The sequence below is a fragment of the Ostreococcus tauri genome (assembly GCF_000214015.3).
Source record: "Ostreococcus tauri WGS project CAID00000000 data, contig chromosome 01, whole genome shotgun sequence".
Taxonomy (NCBI): domain Eukaryota; kingdom Viridiplantae; phylum Chlorophyta; class Mamiellophyceae; order Mamiellales; family Bathycoccaceae; genus Ostreococcus; species Ostreococcus tauri.
The window spans coordinates 884,255-899,820 of record NC_014426.2 but is presented as its reverse complement, the minus strand read 5'-3'; the positions used below and the strand labels follow the sequence as shown (position 1 = coordinate 899,820).

At 60.4% G+C, this 15,566-nt stretch overlaps 10 protein-coding genes across 10 annotated transcripts; 8 read left to right on the top strand and 2 right to left on the bottom strand.

Annotated features, from left to right (window-relative positions):
- Positions 1 to 406: 406 nt before the first annotated feature.
- On the top strand, positions 407 to 2,137 carry OT_ostta01g05550 (Cytochrome P450, conserved site; the record flags this gene model as incomplete). The annotated part of the gene is made up of 1 exon (XM_003074561.1): positions 407 to 2,137. One exon carries the CDS (start codon positions 407 to 409, stop codon positions 2,135 to 2,137), a length of 1,731 nt encoding a protein of 576 aa, XP_003074608.1.
- A 126-nt stretch (positions 2,138 to 2,263) lies between these two features.
- On the top strand, positions 2,264 to 2,701 carry OT_ostta01g05540 (NADH:ubiquinone oxidoreductase, B18 subunit; the record flags this gene model as incomplete). The annotated part of the gene is made up of 2 exons (XM_022985468.1): positions 2,264 to 2,448; positions 2,659 to 2,701. 2 exons carry the CDS (start codon positions 2,264 to 2,266, stop codon positions 2,699 to 2,701), a joined length of 228 nt encoding a protein of 75 aa, XP_022838341.1.
- A 1,141-nt stretch (positions 2,702 to 3,842) lies between these two features.
- OT_ostta01g05520 (Thioredoxin-like fold) lies at positions 3,843 to 4,274 on the top strand (the record flags this gene model as incomplete). The annotated part of the gene is made up of 1 exon (XM_022985467.1): positions 3,843 to 4,274. One exon carries the CDS (start codon positions 3,843 to 3,845, stop codon positions 4,272 to 4,274), a length of 432 nt encoding a protein of 143 aa, XP_022838340.1.
- Positions 4,275 to 4,524: 250 nt separating this feature from the next.
- OT_ostta01g05510 (EGF-like, conserved site) lies at positions 4,525 to 6,099 on the top strand (the record flags this gene model as incomplete). The annotated part of the gene is made up of 1 exon (XM_003074556.1): positions 4,525 to 6,099. The coding sequence occupies one exon, from the start codon at positions 4,525 to 4,527 to the stop codon at positions 6,097 to 6,099; it is 1,575 nt and encodes a 524-aa protein (XP_003074603.1).
- Positions 6,100 to 6,170: 71 nt separating this feature from the next.
- OT_ostta01g05500 (unnamed product) lies at positions 6,171 to 7,541 on the top strand (the record flags this gene model as incomplete). The annotated part of the gene is made up of 1 exon (XM_003074555.1): positions 6,171 to 7,541. One exon carries the CDS (start codon positions 6,171 to 6,173, stop codon positions 7,539 to 7,541), a length of 1,371 nt encoding a protein of 456 aa, XP_003074602.1.
- A 211-nt stretch (positions 7,542 to 7,752) lies between these two features.
- On the top strand, positions 7,753 to 10,725 carry OT_ostta01g05490 (Serine/threonine-protein kinase, active site; the record flags this gene model as incomplete). Its single annotated transcript, XM_003074554.2, has 1 exon — positions 7,753 to 10,725. The coding sequence occupies one exon, from the start codon at positions 7,753 to 7,755 to the stop codon at positions 10,723 to 10,725; it is 2,973 nt and encodes a 990-aa protein (XP_003074601.2).
- A 140-nt stretch (positions 10,726 to 10,865) lies between these two features.
- Positions 10,866 to 11,114, bottom strand: OT_ostta01g05480 (Tim10/DDP family zinc finger; the record flags this gene model as incomplete). The annotated part of the gene is made up of 1 exon (XM_022985466.1): positions 10,866 to 11,114. The coding sequence occupies one exon, from the start codon at positions 11,112 to 11,114 to the stop codon at positions 10,866 to 10,868; it is 249 nt and encodes an 82-aa protein (XP_022838339.1).
- A 139-nt stretch (positions 11,115 to 11,253) lies between these two features.
- OT_ostta01g05470 (WD40/YVTN repeat-like-containing domain) lies at positions 11,254 to 13,014 on the top strand (the record flags this gene model as incomplete). Its single annotated transcript, XM_003074553.2, has 1 exon — positions 11,254 to 13,014. One exon carries the CDS (start codon positions 11,254 to 11,256, stop codon positions 13,012 to 13,014), a length of 1,761 nt encoding a protein of 586 aa, XP_003074600.2.
- A 58-nt stretch (positions 13,015 to 13,072) lies between these two features.
- Positions 13,073 to 14,335, bottom strand: OT_ostta01g05460 (Transcription factor TFIIE, alpha subunit; the record flags this gene model as incomplete). The annotated part of the gene is made up of 1 exon (XM_003074552.1): positions 13,073 to 14,335. One exon carries the CDS (start codon positions 14,333 to 14,335, stop codon positions 13,073 to 13,075), a length of 1,263 nt encoding a protein of 420 aa, XP_003074599.1.
- A 169-nt stretch (positions 14,336 to 14,504) lies between these two features.
- OT_ostta01g05450 (Protein of unknown function DUF284, transmembrane eukaryotic) lies at positions 14,505 to 15,491 on the top strand (the record flags this gene model as incomplete). The annotated part of the gene is made up of 1 exon (XM_003074551.1): positions 14,505 to 15,491. The coding sequence occupies one exon, from the start codon at positions 14,505 to 14,507 to the stop codon at positions 15,489 to 15,491; it is 987 nt and encodes a 328-aa protein (XP_003074598.1).
- Positions 15,492 to 15,566: the final 75 nt, after the last annotated feature.

The window sequence follows — 15,566 nt, the reverse complement described above, 5'->3', positions numbered from 1 at the left end:
CCGTCGTCCGCGCGGGCGCATCCGAGGCATGCGCGCGCGCCTCGGCGCGTCACTCGAGCGCGACGACGCGCAACCGTCGTCGCGACCGCGATCGCGACGACACCGCGACGCGCGCGCCGACGCGATCGCGCGCGCGGCGACGCGCGCGGACGAACGCCTTGAGCGCGGCGCGCGCGGGCGAGACGGGGCGCGCGATCGCGCGAGGCGTCGAGCGCCGTCGGAAAGTGCCGCTCGAGCACGCGCGCGAGCGACACAACGCGCCGCGTTCTCGGCGTGACGTCGCGCGCGCTCGACCGTCATGCGCGCGACAACGGGTGGGGTGACGGTGACGCGCGCGATGGGACGGCGCGGCGCGCTCGACGGAGGCGTGGGGCGACGCGGCGGCGGCGTTGAGGGATCGGGGAGAATGGTCGCGCGCGCGCGCGTCCACGCCTCTCGCGGCGTCGACGCGCGACGGGTGCGGGCGCGCGGGAGAGCGCGCGTCGATGTGATCGCGCGCGCGGTGAAGGAGCCCTCGAGCGCGCCCGAGGAGGCGCTTCCGGATGAGAACTTTAAGCCCGAGCAGTTGAAGTTTCAGGATATCGTCTCGCTCTGGGTGACGCAAATCTTACAGACGTACGGCGGGAAGGAGAGCAAGGACAACGCCCCTGTGTGCGAAGGCGTGATCGATGATTTGGTCGGTGGACCGATTTTCTTGGCGCTGTATCCGTACTTTCGACGGTACGGCGGGGTTTTTAAGCTCGCGTTCGGGCCCAAGGTTTTCATGGTGCTGAGCGACCCGGTGATCGTTCGAGAGGTGTTGAAGGAGAAGCCGTTCTCGTTCGATAAAGGCGTGCTCGCGGAGATCTTGGAACCCATCATGGGCCAAGGGTTGATTCCGGCGCCGTACGCGGTGTGGAAGAACCGCAGGAGACAGCTTGTTCCTGGCTTTCACAAGGCGTGGCTTGACCACATGGTCGGCTTGTTCGGGCACTGCTCGAACGAATTGGTTCGCAACCTCGACAAATCGGCGGAGGATGGAGAAGTCGTAGACATGGAGGAGCGGTTCTGCTCGGTGAGTCTGGACATCATCGGCTTGGCTGTGTTCAACTACGACTTTGGTTCAGTGACGAAGGAGTCTCCAATCATCAGCGCCGTGTATAACTGCCTTCAGGAAGCGGCGCATCGAAGTACGTTCTATTTCCCATATTGGAACATTCCGTTCGCGACGGACATCGTCCCTCGCCAGCGCGAGTTCAAGCAGAACATGAAGATTATTAACGAGACACTGAACGGCTTGATCCAAAAGGCCCAGAAATTCGAGGGCACGGAGGATTTAGAGGAGCTCCAGAACAGAGATTACAGCAAGGTCAAGGACCCGTCCTTGTTGCGCTTCTTGGTCGATATTCGCGGCGCAGACGTCACGGACTCGCAGCTTCGCGATGATTTGATGACCATGCTCATCGCAGGTCACGAGACCACCGCCGCTGTGCTCACGTGGGGCTTGTTCTGCCTCATGCAAAACCCGGAGCTCATGAAGCGTATTCAGGCCGACATTGATGAGGTGATGGGTGACGACGATCGAACGCCCACGTACGATGACATTCAAAAGCTCGAATCAGTTCGCTTGTGCATCGCCGAGGCGCTTCGTCTGTACCCGGAGCCTCCGATTCTTATCCGTCGCTGCCTCGAGGACGTGACCCTTCCGAAAGGTGCAGGCGACGCCGAGGTGACGCTTATTAAGGGCATGGACATCTTTATCAGCGTCTGGAACTTGCACCGATCGCCCGAGTGCTGGGAAAACCCTGAAGAGTTTGACCCATTTCGCTTCAAACGACCTTTCGCGAACCCGGGCGTCAAGGACTGGGCCGGTTACAACCCCGAACTCTTCACCGGTCTCTACCCCAACGAAGTCGCCTCCGACTTCGCATTCATTCCCTTCGGCGCCGGCGCGCGCAAGTGCATCGGCGATCAGTTCGCCATGCTGGAGGCCACCATCGCCATGGCCATGGTTCTCCGCCGATACGACTTCGAGCTCACAACCGATCCCAAGGATATCGGCATGACCATGGGCGCGACGATTCACACGGAAAAGGGTCTCCCGTGTCGTGTTCGACGCCGCCAACCGGTCACCACCGCCACCGCCGCCGCCGTGTAATATGACATCTGAACACCAATCCATCCGTCGACCTCCGCCTCTTCGCCTTCGCGCGTCCGCGCCTCACCGCGCGGCTCGCCCCGTTCGTTCACCCGTCGTCTCCCACGCATCGACGACGCGCACACGATGGGCACCGCGAGCGAGATGATCGCCACCCGAGAGGAGATGCGCGAGGCCAAGCTCGACATCGGGTACAGAGACTTTTGCGCGCACCTCCTCATCCCGCTCAACGAGTGCCGAAGGAAATCCTTCTTCCTGCCGTGGAAGTGCGAGCACGAGCGACACGTGTACGAAAAGTGCCAGTACAAAGAGTGCGTGCGATCGATCGCGCGATTCGGACGAACGAGAGCGACGCGGGTGCGCGAGGGAGACGCGGGAGCGCGGACGGCTGCGAACGATCGAGTTTTTCGACCGATCGCGGGGAGCTCGCCGCGCCGCGCCACGCGCGAGGTATCTCGAGGAGGTGGACGAAAGACTGATGTTGATGTGCGTCCTCGACGGGCGCGTCGACTCGATCGCAGGTACATGAAGCGCGTGGCGGCGATGAAGGCGTCGAAGGAATAGAGTAGGTTTGGGAAGAGCGTTCGAGCGCTCGAGCGAAACGTTTTTAGCGTGTAAAGTAAACGAGAGACGGCATCGAGAGTGAGACGACTCCGGCGATGAATGTTAAAATACAGTGGCGTCGGCGAGCGAGGCGAGACGAATGGCGCGAGCGGTCTGGCGAGTCGGTCCGGTCGAAGTCAAGTGAGACTGGTTTATCGACGAGACGTCACGTGCGAGACCAATCGAGCCGCGACGAGCCTCGCGCTCGACGACGCGAAGCGCGTCTAAATGAGTTGACTAATCGCCGCGCGCAGCGCGTAAAATATCCTCCAAGGGCGCGTGCGCACCAGTGGATTCGTCGTAAGAGACGTACACCGTCTTCGATCCGCGAAACACGAACGAACCGCCTTGCTGATATCCCTGATCGGGCCTCGGCGGCAACCAGGGCTTCCATCGTTTCAAGACCCCGAGCAAATCCTTCGCCCCGTTATCCTTCCACCGCGCGAGAATGCTCTCCGGCGTCGACTTCCGCATGAACGTCGCGTCCACGCCTTTATTCAACTTTAACGCGTCGTACGTCTCGCTCTGCTCATCCGCGTACAGGTACTCGATCGGAAACGCGTTCTCACGCGCGAAATCCTTCGCTCGCTCTAAAGTCCCGATCGACACAACCACCAAGCGCGCATCCATCTCCTTCAACTTCGGTATCGCCTCCCGAGCGAGCTCCACCGCGCGCTCGGAGGCGAAAAATCATCCAAAGCTTCGCAACCACGTCACCACCGTCGTGTCCTTCGCCCCGCCCCCCGTCACGAGCTCCGGGATCGTCACCGCGGTGCCATCGCTCGCTCGGCGGAGCTCGACGCCTCGGAGCGCCTCCAAGGCGTCGCTCGGCGCGTCGGACGGGATCGTCGACGTCGACCGAGCGGCCGCGCGTCCTCGCGCGTCGCCGCGCCGCGCGCCGCGCGCCCGCGTCGCCGTCCAAGCGCGCGTCGTCGCCGTCCTCGCCGTCGCCATCGCGCGCGCGTGGACGTCCACGCGCGTCGCGGGCGTCCGCGAGTGTCGAGCGCGCGGGCGCGCCCTAGGTCGAGCCCGGCACTTTATCGCGCGCGCGCGCCCGCGCTCGACCGTCGCGCGCCCGTTCGCGCGCCGAGCGCGCGGACGAATGTCCATCCGAGGCGTCCCGCAGATCCGCGCGCTCGCGCTGTACTACTGCGACGTCACGGGGTCGTCGAAGGGGGCGAAGGAGTTCGCGCGAAGCGGCCTGTTCGAGGAGTTTCTTCGACGCTCGTCTACGATCAAGGCGTCGACGAGCGCGTCGTCGGAGGACGCCGAGACGGCGTTCGCGACGTTCGTGAAGCGCGGGAGAGATCCGCACGTGCGGGCGACGTACGCGAACGGGAACTCGAAGACGGTGGGGTTGAAAAACTTGAGCGCGCTCGAGTGCGAGCGACACTGCGAGGCGTTGGCGAACGAAAAGGGCAAGCCCGGGTCGAGACCGATGAAATCGAGACACTTTACAAAGGCACCGAGCGTGCAGGGGCGGTGGACGCCGTTCACGTTCGGGGGCGGGGCGCCGTACGACGCCGCGCCGTGAGCGACTCGGAGGTTCGGAGAACGACGCGGAGCGCGCGAAATTTGAGAGCCGCCGCGAGCGCGGCGTGTAATACCTAGCGTACACATTCAAACCGGCTTGTTTTCATCGACCTCGCGTCGCGCCGCGTCCGTCGCGTCGTCGTCGTCGTCATCGCCGTCGCCGGCTCGTTTCGCTCGCGTCGCGTCCGACGCGCCCAACCGCCGCGTCGATGCTCCATTCGCGGGCGCGCGGCGTCGTCGCATCGCGCCCGATGCCGCGTCGGGGCGTTCTACGCGCACACATCCTTCTCGCGTGCGTCTCCACCGCGCTCGCCGCGCGCGCGCCGCGTCCGTCGACGTCGTTCGAGGTGTTTCCGAGCTCGAGGGCACCGACGTCGAACGCGACGCATGTTTCGTCCGGGTCCGCTCGCGCGCGCGCGTTCACGTCGCTCGACGACGCCCCGGTGTTCGATCAGCTCGAACTCTGCGACTGCGCGTTCTCGACGAGCGAGAGCGGGTTGGAGTGCGCGCGAGAGGGGGCGATCGTCGCCGGGTTCGAGGCGAGCGGCGAGTACGCGGGACGGGCGGACGACGGTGGCCTAGTGCCGCTGTCGCGCGCGATATGCTGCGTGCCGTGTTTTGGGAGCGGAATCGATCGAGGGATGACTGTGAGAGAGTTGTTCCCGAAGGTGACGGACGAGCGCGACGCGAGCGCGACGATCGGGGATTTGAGGGCGCTGAGCGTGGACTGCGCGCCGACCAAGGAGCGTGCGACGCGAAGCGGCGGCGACATGGTGTGTCCGGGGGGGACGTTTTTACAAGGTTTCAAGCGATCGAATAGAGCGACGGGGAACGGAGGGAAACCGTTTTACTATCCGAAGGACCAAGGTATTTGCTGCAAGGTGAAGTTTGTGCTTCCGAGTGGAAACGCGCTCGGCACGGAGCAGTGCGAGTGCGCGACAGAGAGCGGATACGACGTGTCGTGCGGGCAATCAAACGTCCCCACGGCAGTAGAGAAAAATGGGGCGGCAATTTCCGGTTTCACGTCCGTCATAAGCGCTATGGGCGCCCTCGGTTCGCCCATGCTCGTTCCTTCCACGCCACTCGAGTGTTGCAACGCGTGCGTGCGGAAGGACGCGAATCCTGTCCCTCTGAGCGACGGGTGCTCGCACTTGGGGTACTGTAACGGACACGGTGATTGTCTCATAGACGGCCACTGCGAGTGCCACGTCGGCTGGACGAGTGACGATTGTTCTGAGGTCGATGATGCGACGGGTATGTACGGAGAGACGTGGCAATACGCCGTCATGCTCGCTGGCGTCCTTCTCGGATGCTGCATTCGTGCCATTCTGTGTCGCCACGTCGAGCAAGTGAACATGATCCGGGCGCAACGTTTGATGATGCAAGAGCCGTTACTTCGTCAGCGCGAAGATAACACAGTAATGGACGAGTGGGAAGAGGCGAGCGATTTGAGCACCTCAGAGAGCGACTCAAACGGAGCGCGCGACGAGGAAGACACCGAAGACGCCGACACCGAATGCGACGATACCGAAAGCTACGAGGCTGATGAACCCGCAGGGGACGAAGAGATGGGCGCGATTCCGCCCTCTTCATCCTTGAACGAGGAAGACGAAGCCACCGCCGAGCTTTCTGCCGAGACGAAGCCGCGTATGCGAAGCGGCGTCCCGGACACGGAGTGCGTGGTGTGCATGACCACCCAGGTTCAGTGCGTGCTCATCCCATGCGGTCACGCGTGTATGTGTCGCAAGTGTGCCCGTCGAATGCGTCGCTGTCCTATCTGTCGCGTCATCGTCGCTCGACGACAAAAATTATACGTCAACGGCTGACCACTCTTGTACCCGTAGTACCGTCTCTTGTAATCTCTTTGTTTTTGTTTCACCCCACACTCGCGTGCGCGATGTGGATCGCCGTCTCACCTTCTACGCCGCGTGCGTTGACGCCTTCGACACCGGCGCGCGCTCCATGCCGTCGCGGCGCCGTTCGGGCGATACGAAACGTCGCTCGAGCGTCTACGTCGTCATCTTTTCTCGTTTTATCCGACGACGAGTCCCTCGCTCACTCTTGCGCACGAGCGGTGAAGACTTCGGCTGACGCTCGCGTTATCATTGTTATCACCGAAAGCTCGACGGAATCGCGCGAGACTGTTCGGGTAGAGCGCCGGGGGCCGGATGCGTACGCGCTGGTTGCGAGCGGCGAGGACGCGGCGACGTGCGCGGCAGATCCCACGGAAGGTTTGTTGGCCAAACTGGGCGCTCGGATAGGGTTAGCGATTGTGGCGACGCGAGAAGCGTGTCTGGGCGAGGATGGTGAGACGAAGGCGGCGATGCGAGCGGCGAGAAGGGTGGCGGTGTGCGGCGCTCCAGTGGTGCTCTTTTCGGCGCCGAGAGGGAGTGGAAAGCGCGAGGGCGCAGATGACGAGATGAGGTGCGAATCGCTCAATAGTTTGGTCAGCGAGTTAGTGTCGAATGTGTTACCCGGCGACTTTACTCCGCAGAATTCACCGCGGTCGCACTTTCCGTTTCCAACGCGCTCTCGATGGGCAGCGCTCGGGACAACGCAGCTCGCGTTAGATGACGATCTCGCTGAGCAGGTGTTATCGGACGTTGAAGATTTCGCGGCAGCAGATTGTTGGTCTCTCGGAGGACTTGGTACCACGCCGCACGCTCGCAGCACCTCCTCGAGCGCTGAGGAGACCCCCAATTGGTATCGCGAGGCGCTCCGAGACGCGTTTCGCGAAGCAGACGTCTTCGTGACTCTCTGTACGCCGCCATCCTGGGAGAATTCGGGTAAGCTTTTCGCCTCGACTCGACCCGGCGTGTTTTGGCGTCAACAGCAAGTGTCAGCGCGCGGCGACGGAGGAGCTCAGACGACAGTGAGAGACCCGTTCGGTCGAACGCTTCCGATGCAAAACTTATCGTCGTCTTCGCCGACGCGAGCCGACGAATCAAACGCAAGATTCGTACGTCAGCTCGCCACGGAGCGCGTCATCGCCGATAGATGCGCCATCACAAATATCGCCACCGACGTCGACGCCGAAGACATCGCGCTCCCATCCGAGTTTGTCCTCTCTCGAGGCGTCGTCGTCGCGGACGACTCTCCCTCCGGCGACGTCGACGTCTTCGCCCGCGGTCGCGCCTCCGTGTGCCTCCGTCAAACCTTTCCATGCGGTCACGCGTTCGCTCTTCTCGATCGCGCCTGCGTCGAGCACTTACGAGAGCGCTCGCCCACCGGATTACCGCTCTGGACCGCCGACGCGGCGGCTCGCTGACACGGCGCGGGCTGACATGGCACTTCAGGGACGCACCCTGAATCTCGATAGACTGTAACAGAATGTACACAGTACGACGCATGTGTCCGAGATTTTACAAATTGGGTATATCGCCATCGGTTCGGTCGACAGTCGAAAGGTCGCTCGCGCGACGCTCGGCGCGAGCGCACGCCGCGCGCGCGGTGGGCGCGGGACGACCCCGCGAGAAATAATGGCGCCCGTGAACGCCGCGGTGGCCGGCGCGCCCGCGCGCGCGAGACCGTTCGCACCGTACGACATCGCGTGCGAACACAAGAAGTCACAGGATGGAATCTGCATCCTCCCGTCGCTCTACGCGAGCGATTGGCACGCGAAATCGCCGAACGGACGAATCGGCTCGCTCCTTGCGATGTATTGCGTGTTCGACGGGCACAAGGACGCGACGGCGATGGAGTACTTGGAGAAGCATTGGACGCGGAACGTCGAGCACGAGGCGCGCGTGCTCGCGGCGAGAGGCGCGGGCGCGGGTAGCGGGGACGATGGCATAGAGAGCGCGTTTCAGCGGGTGTTGCAACGCATGGAGAGTGAGTACGGAACGAGTAATAACGTTGGGTGTTTTTTTTGTAATGGGAACACGCCGGAGGGGGGGTCGACGGTTAACGTGGTGGCGGTGCAGTGCGTGCCGTCACCTCCGGGCGATGGACGGAAGTTTGCTCTTGATCTAGTGTGCGCGAACGTGGGTGATTCTGGGGCGCTGATGCTCCCACATCCAGCGGAGTTCGATTCTATCAGCGCAGACGATCGATCGTTACACGTCCGGCTGTCAAGGGAACACAACCCGGACGATCCGTTCGAGGCGAGACGTTTGATAAGTTCAGAGTGTAGGCTCGCGCGATTGCGGGGAGATGACGGACAGGAACTTGGCCCGCTTCGTGTGTACCCTGGTGGATACGCGATATCACGCGCTTTCGGTGATTTTGACTCACCTGGAATCATTTGCGAGCCAGAGTTTACGCGCGTCCGCGTCCCCGTGGTGGGCTGCCGTCTGCTGGTAGCATCTGACGGGGTATTTTCCGCGCTGAAGGACAGTGAAATCGCGCAGGAATGTTTTCAGTTCATGGGCCCAGACACATGCGCGCGAGGAATAGTCGATAAGGTGATGAGAACTCGCGGAAAGCACGACGATATTACGTGCATCGTGGTTGACATTCCTTCGTACAATACATTGGAGGCTTTGATGGCTGAGGCGCAACAGTCTCTCGAAGACGTCGAGATCGTGACCAAGTGGATGAAAAAGCGCGTACCCTTGACTCGTGAGCAGACTTTGGAGATCGAGAGCGCTGAATCAGAGTTTTCGGACGATATTGATGTCACGGTACATGCCGGCAGGAATTTTGGAGACTTCTCTGCAAAGAAACTTTACGATGATTTCGACGTGGAAGATCTCATCGGCCGCGGTGTCTATGGATCGGTAAGGAAAGGGAAGAGTCGTAAAACGGGCGAAACCGTCGCGATCAAATCTATTCTACGCTCCCGCGTCGACGCAGCGCTCATTCAGGACGAGTGTGACGTATTGCAGGTCTTGTGTGGACATCATCCAAGCTTTCCGGAGAAACTCATGGTGTACGAAGACAGCCACGCGCTGAAGAGCGAAGTCACTCACATTGTCACTGACTTGTACACGGGGGGCACACTTTTAGAGGGAATCGAACAACGTGGCCTTTTCGACGAGGGCGATTGGTGCGTCATCGCCAACGAGTTGCTCGGAGCCGTGTCCTTCATGCACTCGCTGGGAGTGGCGCACAGAGACTTGAAACCCGATAATATCATGCTGGTCAAGCCTTGGTCGAAACAGCCGGGAAGCATCCCCATTATCAAGTTAATAGATTTCGGCAGCGCGACGTTCTGCATGGCACACGAGACGCTGAAGGGTCATGTGGGGACGAAATTTTTCAGCGCTCCTGAGTGTCTCAGACGTCAAAAGTACACAAAGAAGTGTGACGTGTGGTCACTAGGTGTCATTCTTTTGGTGTTGATCAAAGGTTTCCCCAATGGACTCGCCGTTGAGCAGCAGTGGCGCGAACTGCACTCGGGAGCCACGCCTAAATTCCCGGAAAGCGTCCCGAAGCATTTTAAGAAGTTGATCCAGGCGTGCCTCATCATGGATCAGACGAGGCGTCCGAGCTGCGGGAGCATCCTCAGAGCCGCAAACGAGTGGCTGGGTACTTCGTTCTCGAGTAATAGTATCATCTCAAGCCCTATGAAGTCTCGTCCGGCGCGACGCTTGGCGATCCCGCACAACTTCAGCGACGCTGTACGATCGTACAACGGCGCGGCGCATGATGCATTATCGCGCAGTGGCAAAGGAAACCAAGAGGAGGAAGACATTTCCCGGCACGAAGGCAACCATTGGCAGTTGGACTTGAATGTCGAGCGTGGTGACGTGGTCGGTACGGCACAGCCGCTCGCCATCATCGACACGATCGTCGCCGAAAACCAGCGTGTCGCGTATCAAAAGCACGTCACAGACATGTTGTCCATCGTGGCGTCTCCGCAAGAGATTCGAGACATCATCGATTGCGTCAGAAAGTCCAAGAGCCGATCCGGAGAGGGACAGGACGCTCGTAATTCGAGTGATGGCGTGCGCCACGCCGAGTGGTGCTCAGCGATAACGCTCGAAGAGTCTGCGCGCGTAGCTGGCGCCTTGGAATCTTCGGCTCAGCTCGTTCTCGCTCGGCACCTCACCGGCATGGACGCCTCCGATTTGTGGATTGACCTGGAGATTCTCGAGCAGCTAGACACTCTACACGAGCGTCACAAACACGTGTTCAACGCGATCGAGAAGTTCGCAAAGGCGCGAAAGGTGGCGGGGATCGAAGAAGGAGGCGCAAATCTGGACACGCAAGAACTCAGCGCGGTGGACGACAACCGCGAGATGGTGCAAGGCGACGCCCACTCAGGGATGGTTCGCGCCATGATGTCCAGAGGTCTCAGCTCTTACAATCTCTCCGCGACCGAAAAGACGCCTATTGAGCCGTCCGATCTCACCGTAAGAGGCGGAAGCGCTTGGTTTTGGGAGGATTGGAGCGACTCTGGGGGTGGTGGTTCGCGTTCGGGTTCCGTTCGTAACGGCGCCGCCGCCGCCGCCGCCGCCGCCGCCGCCGCCGCCGCCGCCGCCGCCGCCACCGCATCGCTCAAAAGGTGACATATTAGTATATTACCATACGTTTAGCACGCTTATTACGTCATGACGCGCAACATCGCGTCCATTTTATGCAATACGATTGATTCTTTCACTACAAACGCCCCTCATCCGCCGCGCGACGCCCGCGAATCCCCCCAATCTCACTGCCCCCCCCTCTGGTACGCCTGCAGCACCACGTGCGAGATCATCTTCGTCGCCTCGACGTACCGATCGACGCACTTCTCCAAACACGCGCTCTCTCCGCTCGACATGCTCCCGCTCGGTTTCGTCACGCACTTGGCGAAGCATTTATCTCGCACCGTGGTGAAGAACTCCTGCGCGTACGCGTTCGCGAGCTCCGCCTTGACCTGATGCATCACCGCCTCCGGGTTCTGTTCGCCGTTCGACATCGCGCGCGCGGTCGAGCGACGCGCGTCGGCGTCCGCGGCACCGCGATCGCGTCGACCGCGGCGTCGAGCGCTTGTTTTTTTTTCGTCTCGGTCACCCACGCGCGCGCGCTCGAGCGCCACCGCGGGACGCGCGCTCGACATGGCGCGCGCGGACGCGCTCGATGCCGCGCTCGAGACGCTGGACGCGCGAACGCGCGCGCTGGACGCCCCGCGCGCGACGGACGCGGACGACGGCGAGGGTGGAGGCGGCGGCGGCGGGAAGCGGCGAAAACGGGCGAACGAAGCGACGGCGACGGCGAAATCGATCGAGAGAGATCTCCGGGAGCGGGCGAAGAAGTACGTGGTGGGTGAGCGCGTGTCGAGCCGGCTCGCGGGGGATAAAAAGGTAAAGGCGGCGCTGAGGGAGAATCAAAACTTGGCGGAGGAGGCGGCGCTCAAGGCGGCGGCGCACGAGCGATGGTTTGCGAACGACGAAGTCGGGACTCTGGAGGCAGAGGAGGGAGAACGGACGTATCAGTATCAACAGAGGGACATCGTCCGGGCGGTGGACGTGAACGCGGCGAAGAAGGCGTTCGATTTGGACGTGCCGGGGACGGGGAGGTATTACGTCGACTACTCGCGGAACGGAAGAGAACTTTTGTTAGGGTCGAGCGAGGGTGCGCTGAGTATGATGCAGTGGCAAAAGCATCACTTGATTAGCGAGACAGACGCAAGGGAGACGGTGAAGGATGTGAAGTTTTTGCACAACGAACAGTTTTACGCAGCGGCCCAAGACAGATACACATACATATACGACAAGCGCGGGCTGGAGGTGCACTGTTTGGACGATCACATGCACGTGAATAAGCTCACATTCCTACCGCAACACTTTTTGTTGTGTTCCGTCGGGACGCAAGGTATTTTGCGTTGGCAGGATACAACGTACGGTAAAATCGTCGCGCAGTACCGCACCAAAATGGGCGCGAGCAACGCCATGACGCATAACAATTACAACGGTGTCGTGCACTGTGGACACAAAAACGGCACCGTGACGCTGTGGAGCCCGAACCAGGGAACGCCATTGGTGAAGATGCTGTGTCATCGCGGAGAGGTGAAAGGAGTGACGATCGATAAGAGTGGTAAGTACATGGTTACGTCCGGTCAAGACGGTCAGGTCAAGGTTTGGGACTTGCGCACGTATATGCCCGTGCACGCGTACTACTCGGCACAACCGTCGAGTCATATTCAAATTTCTCAGCGTGGACTCCTTGCGGTCGGCTGGGGGAGCACGGTGCAGATTTGGAAGGATGCTTTGCAGATAAAGCAAAACTCACCATACATGAAGCATCAGTTCTCACACGGTCAGAAGATTAACTCGATCGCCTTCTGCCCCTACGACGATGTTCTTGGCGTCGGACACTCTCGTGGATTCACGAGCGTTCTCGTCCCTGGCGCCGGCGAACCCAACTTCGACACGTTTGTGGCGAACCCGTTCGAGTCGAAGGGACAGCGACGAGAGAACGAAGTCGCGCGCTTGTTGGATAAACTCCCGGCGGAGACCATACAGCTCGATCCGGACGCCGTAGGCAAGCTCCGAGCGGTACCGAAGGAGGTCCAAGCGGAGCGTCGTCAGCTAGCCATCGATGCCGAGCTCTCGAGGAGAAAGGATCAACGTGACAAGAATGAGGCCAAGACAAAGATGAAGGGCAAGAACAGAACGTCAAAGCGATACAGAAAAAAACAGCTCAACGTTATCGACGACAAAAAATTGGCGAAGATGGAAGCCAAGCGTTTGCGCGAGGCTGGAATCACGGAGAAACGCGGTGGCGTTGCAGCTCCCGGGGAAACCGCCGGCGCGGCGTCGACCGCGCCGCACGCGCCAGACGGCGTCTCGAAAGCGCTGCGCAGATTTTACAAGTGAATCGCTTACTCAAATGTGGCGTTGTATTACACCTTAGCTATAAATCTACGAGACATGTTCACGCAACGTCTTCCCACTCATCGAACAGATCGTCCACGGCAGCAACGACCTCCTGAGCGACTTCCGTGGCAGCCTCTTCCAGTTTAGGCTCTTGTTGCTTTTGCAGCGCCGATAGGAGAGCTTTCAAATACTGCTCTTGCATCTCTGACGCAGCGCTGGGTGTTGCGTGCTCACCGTTACCTTGCTTTTCACCCGCGTTTTCGTGCGCCGCGTCCTCTTTCTCGAATGTGTTTCGCGTCACCCACTCTGGTTGCACTTTGATGGCATCGAGCTCCGCCTGTTTTTGCTGCTCCTCCGCTGTGGAGCCGAGCTCAACAACGAACTTCGTCTCCTCCAAGTGCACGTCGAGCGCCGCGCCGCCGCGCTTTCCCGCGCCACTGCCACCGCCGCCGCCACCCTTATTCTGCGCGTACCGCTTTCTAGCCACTGCCCACTCCGTGAGTGTTCCGTACAACGGCGCTGGCGTCTTCATGGCCTTGGCCAACTGGGCCTCGAGCGGTTTGAATTGTCGCTCAAGCTCATTGTAACGTTTTTGCAGAACCTCTTTTGTTTCTCTGGCCACGCCTTCGGGCTCGGGAGCGCCGTCCTTCCCCGCCTGCTTCACCTCGCACCCGCAATTGGAGCACTTAAAAATCAACTCAGTTGGATCCAAGAGCGCCGCCGCGTCCAGGCTCGAGTACATTTTCCCACAGAACTCCCTCGGACCGACGCACACGTACACTTCGTACACTTTTCCCTTATCCACCGCCTGCCGAGCCTGCTTCTTCATCATATGCAGCCTGTACCTCGTCACGTCGAGCGCGCGTCCATAGTTCAACGAGCACCAGCTCACCGTCCGCTTCACTTCCGGCGCGTCCGTGATCCCCCGCTCCGCCAGCGCCTGCGCTCGTAATCGATCCTTCTCTCGCACGTGCGCTCGGTTCACAATCTTCTCCCGCTCCAAGTACGTCAGCAGCTTTCTCGTCTGCTTGTAACTCAGCTTCAGATCGCTCGCTAAATCGTCCTCTCGCACCCACGTCCGTCGCGTCAGCGCGTCCACGACCACCTCGACGACGCGCGGGTCATCCAGCTTGGTCTTCTTATCCACCACCGGCGCCTTGGTCGCGCTCGGCGTCGCCCCAACGCCGTCGACGTTCACATTCTTGACGTTCGCCCCCGCACGCGCGTCGACGCTCGTTTGCGCGTTCAGGCGCTCTTTCGCGTACGACGTGGCGTAGAACGCGCGCGCGGTCATGCGCATGAGCTTCTTGTGCTCGCTCATCGCGCTCGCCGAGCGCCGCGCGCTGCGGCGCGACCGAGCGACTGAATTCTCCCGCTGAGACCGAATCGGGTCAGTCACACGCGGACCTTTTTTCCGGTCGTTGCGCGCGCGATCGCGAACCGCGTGTCGAACACACGACGACGCGCGGTCTCGCCGTCGCGCGCGAGAGATGGGGTCGAAAAAGCCCGCGTACTCGACGTTCTCGCAACAGCAGATCTCGGGGCGTCGACCGGCGCTGTCACCGGTGCACACGGCGAAGATTTCGTTCGCGCTGGCGATCCCATTCATGGCGGTCGGTGGGGCGGTGTGGCACGGGGTAAAGGATCTGCAGACGCTCGGGTACCGATACGATGACGTCACCGCGTGCTCGAATGGGTTTTTCCCGACCGCGGCGGAGGAGCAGTCGAAGATATCGATTAACGGCGCGGGGACGACCTGCTCGGTGACGCTGACGGCGACGGAGAAATTGAAAGCGCCCGTGTACGTGTACTACGAATTGGGTAACTTTTATCAAAATCATCGGGCGTATGTGCGGGATTTGGATTATTTTCAGCTCTCCGAAGGCGCGAGCGCGAGCCAGGGATTGTGCACGACGAACATCAAGAACGCGACGGGGGCTGACATCGTGCCATGCGGCGTGCAGGCGTGGAGCTACTTTAACGACACTTATACTGTGAAACTCGATGGCACGACTGTGGCAATCGACGATAACAACATTGCGTGGAGTGCGGATGTAAATTACAGGTTTGGAGACTACGCGCCGGAGAATATGAATACGGAGCAGGCCACACGAGGGGGCGCGCAAATTTCGGGGAACTCGGTTCGCGGTGACGAACATTTCGTGACGTGGATGCGCACGGCTGCGTTTAGCAACTTCCGTAAACTCCTCGGAAAGATCGAAGTCGATATCCAGGAGGGGACGACGATAACGGTTGACATCAATAATCTCTACAACACGTATAAGTTCAACGGCGAGAAGCACATCGTCTTCGCTACCAATAGTTGGGTTGGGGGATCAAACGTTGTCTTACCGGCGCTTTACTTGCTCGTGGGCGCCCTCTTTACCTGTCTCGGCGTCTTTGCGCTTGTGATGGAGTATTATCTCAAGAACGCGCACAGCATCGGGTATGCAGGATACGGCATCGAAGAGTTGTAATAAATTGATTGCTGTGTGTGTGTATCAAAAACTTGTTCTACTCTCGTTTCTATTCGTTATACGGTACATTTTGCT